Here is a 4,047-nt window from a genome sequence, read left to right on the forward strand (position 1 = left end):
AAGAGAAAGTACATAAAGCTCTAATGCTGGTTTCATTTATTCAAACACTAGAAGTATCTACCATACACTGAACACTATGCTAGGCTCCTGGAAACAAAATAAATAACAGATACAGTTTCCACTTTCATGTTGCTTTTGTTTATACCCTTGGGCATTTTACTTAATCTTTTAGCTTATATTCATAAGAATACAGTTTTGGTGTGAAAATTAAATAAGATTATGTATGTAATTTACATATGGAGACTAAAATAACAGAATAATAAATGGTAAGTATAAAATAGATTCTAAAATGTTATTTAAGTCTATTGTCAATCTTTATAATTTCATTGTAAATCATAGTGTGAGATACCGCTGCAAATATAGGGAAGTAAGTTCACAAACTTATTTCCTAAAGCTAAAGCTAATATTAGGCCTTGCTATGGTAGACCTCTTCACTGGGTTCTTTAAAAAAAATAATTTCATGTAACTGACAGGAGGAATTGTCTTTATTCTTGCATTAATGACAAATGTAATCTACAAGATGGCCTTCATGGATTAGAAAAAGGAATCTGACCACAGGGAAAAAGAAATTACTGGTTTTCACTCAAGATTATCTAGAAAAGTGTATTTACTACTGGAATAATAGTTTACCCCTGGGTTGTACCACAGAATGAGAAATTCTACAAGATTATACAACTCTTTTTCCACAAGATTATACAGCTCTTACTGTTTTTATTCTATTCTGGAATTAGAAATTAACTTTCTAAATACCATTTTTTTACCTCCAAAAAAATCCTGTTACCAGCTAACCTGGATATGGACAAAAATATCTTGATTACTGTAAAGTTCTACTTCCCTAGTAAAAATGAATAAATTGCCCTTAAGTTTGGTTATTGGAAATCACTATCAGCTATGGAACACCCAGGTAAACTAGCACAACTAGGTTCCTACATGCAAAACAAATATTCTAAACTGTTTCCATAGGGCAGCCACCAAGGGAAAAATAAGGACATTGAACTATTTTAGTCTAAACACTTCATTTACATATAAGGCAACTGTGGTCCCAAGTTTGTGATTTATTAACCTAGTTAACGGCAGAAGTTGCACTAAAACCTGGATCTTCTACTTAAAACGTTTCTTTTGGTTGGGCGCGGTGGCTCACGCCTGTAATCTCAGTACTTTGGGAGGCTGAGGCGGGCGGATCACCAGGTCAGGAGTCTGAGACCAGCCTGGCTAGCATGGTGAAACCCCGTCTCTACTAAAATTACAAAAATTTAGCCGGGAATGGTGGCGTGGGCCTGTAATCCCAACTACTTGGGAGGCTGAGTCAGAATTGCTTTAACCTGGGAGGCAGAGGTTGCAGTGAGCAGTGATCGCACCACTGCACTCCAGCCTGGGCGACAGGACAAGACTCTGTCTCAAAAAAAAGAAAAAAAGAAGTTTGTTTTGATTCTTTCATCATCAAGCATTAATTTAATATCCAAAGGCATATATTTGTATTTACTGTGCTTTAAACATTTGTCTGTGAGTCAATGCTTTAAATGGACATACTATGTGGTGACTCATTTTCAGAGTAAGAATTTGCAGAAAATGAGAAACAAACTTTCTTAATAATACAATTTTAATGCATAGTGAGGCTGGTTAACTGGTTAGAATACTTAGAATACTAGCTTAACAAGGCCAAACTCTAGATAGGCCAATAGCTTTTCAAACCAACATTCCTGACACTGCCACATATTGGTTGGTTAAAGAAAACTCTTCACTACTGAGGGAGGGAAAGAAAACCTAGAAAAATAAACCACACTGAAAGAAAAAGGGTATTTGTTTGTCACCTTAAACCTGCTTTTTCTTTAAACGGTACATATATTTTCAATATTCTTACAAATGGCCCTTCTATTAAAAAGCAAACTATTGCTAACTCCATGGCTTTGAGTACTTCCAATCACTTCCTCTATCCAGCAAATCCACGACACCACAGGCCAGTTACTTTGCACATTTATAATTGTTTAATAAACTATTCAAAATTAGCATCTAAAATAATTATACTTTGGACACACGAAGGCATATATTTGGTGAGAACATTGTAATTTTCATTTTGTAAACTATATATTCTATATTCAAGTAATAATAACACAGCATTGCCTATACAGAACTGAGGCCTGGGCTGGGACCCAAAACTTGTCTTTTCCTAAATGCACCACTCCGAAGAGCTAATAAGAGGTCTGTCCAGATGCTAAGACCAGGTACTTCGAAATCTCCATCCTGCGCTTTACAGGCCTCCAGGGCAGTTAGAACTTTATCTTTCAGAGGTGGAGGGGCCTGACAGAGGCTTTGAAACCTATTGTGCAACTCCTCCCAGGGCACATCTTGGGACTCAGTTCCAACCCAAATGCCTTTCTGAAGGTCATAGTGCAAACGCTGACCCCAGTCTGTTAGCAGACCCAGATAGACAGGAGACAGCGCTGGGTGGCGGCTAGTCACTAAAGTTAAAAGCCCGGCTGGGAGGGCGCGACAAAAGGCAGCAAAGACCTCCGAATTCCCCAGAAGCCAGTGGACTAGCGCTTGGCTCCCCTCTCCAGGTGTTTTGTGGATGCTGGGTTCCGACTCTTCTTGGGGCCGGGGAGACAAAGGCGGCTGCAACAGCGCCACCGCTATCACCTTCAGGAAGTTGTTCTGAGGCAAACGCTCCCACAGGCTGCTGAGAAATCTGGCGGGACCCTCCGCTTCGGCCTTCCCCACCTCCTGCAGACGCTCCAGCAGCAGCTCCGCCTGGGTCTTCATCAGAGAGTCCTCCTGGAGATTCAGGTTTTTTCTACAGCCGTTGAAGCGCAGCATGTGCACCGCGGACCCGCAGCGGGCGAGGCGGGCCAGGCTCTCTTGGAGCGTCTCATCAGCGTCCGGGACGCCAGGGCCCGGAAAGAGTTGCTGCACCAGGTAGTGACGAGCTGCATCCCCGAGGGCCTGGTTCTCCAGCAGGCGCAGAGAGAGCAGGACATCACAGTGACCGAGGGCCTGGAAGTTTGCCAATCCCGGAACTGGACTCCGCCCAAAGCCGCCCTCCTGCCGCCACTGGTTGTGCAGCCGCCGCTCCAGAGTCGTGCGAATGGGGCCGTGCCGACCAAACCGCCGATGGATGTGGCGCAGGTAGCGCGCCCACTGCAGGGCCCGGCGCACAGTGACGGGGTCCCAGGTGCGGACGTGGGTAGTGCGTGAGACCGCCAGAAGCTCGGAAAAGCGATGCAGGTGCTGCAGGAGGGATTCCATGAGGTGCGCGAAGGCCCTACTTCCGCTTTCACCTTGGAGACGGCGACTCTCTGTGTACTGATTGGGACATCCGTGAAATGATACGCCTTTCTGCAATGCTATTGGTCGAAATGCATGTCAATCTCCTTGCGTCTTTATCCGTGTTCCTTGACTGGGCAACTTAAAAGCCTTAATACTTTTACTTTCGCCACACAAAGAGGTTCTTCTTAGTGGAGGGAGAGCAGATGTAGGGCGTCCTACAGAGGATTTCCGGAGCCCATATGCGAGGTGATGCCAGTCATGAACGTCTCCGCGCTTCCTTTCGCTTTGGAAATGTCCTTAAGTAGAACTTTTCTGAGCTTTGCCTAAAACTAGAATCTGTGTTGAGGTTTTTCAAAATTAAGTAACGCCAGAGACATACCGTGACGTGAGGAAACGCTCTTAAATGAAATTTTAAGATCTATTTGAGAAACATGTACTAAAAATGTACTGACGTCCTATTAATGCCAGGCACTATGCTAAATTCTAGGCCTTCACATTGTCCTTTCGTTATTAGAACTGAAGCCCTGATTATTTGAAACAAAAAATAAACTTTAATAATTTATTAAAATTTGCAAAGGAACAAAATTTTACTTCACAATTGTACAATTTTCGTTTTCGTAATTTTTGGGACAAAATAGCTTAATTGACTCTTCTCTCACACAAACAATCAGCTGAAGGAAATGGCATTTAAGAGCATCGAACAATAATAAATGTCTGATTAAATAAAAACTGTGAGAAGAGAGTAGGGAGGAGAAGGTCCTATGTCTCTCACTGATGAACTTA

At 42.7% G+C, this 4,047-nt stretch overlaps 1 protein-coding gene across 1 annotated transcript; it reads right to left on the reverse strand.

Annotated features, from left to right (window-relative positions):
- Positions 1-467: 467 nt before the first annotated feature.
- Positions 468-3,683, reverse strand: FANCF (Fanconi anemia, complementation group F). The gene has a single exon (XM_011937515.1). It carries the CDS (start codon positions 3,241-3,243, stop codon positions 2,122-2,124), a length of 1,122 nt encoding a protein of 373 aa, XP_011792905.1. The 5' UTR covers positions 3,244-3,683; the 3' UTR covers positions 468-2,121.
- Between the last annotated feature and the right edge of the window lie 364 nt (positions 3,684-4,047).

This window comes from Colobus angolensis, unplaced genomic scaffold, assembly GCF_000951035.1.
Source record: "Colobus angolensis palliatus isolate OR3802 unplaced genomic scaffold, Cang.pa_1.0 Scaffold164, whole genome shotgun sequence".
NCBI classification, from domain to species: Eukaryota; Metazoa; Chordata; class Mammalia; order Primates; family Cercopithecidae; genus Colobus; species Colobus angolensis.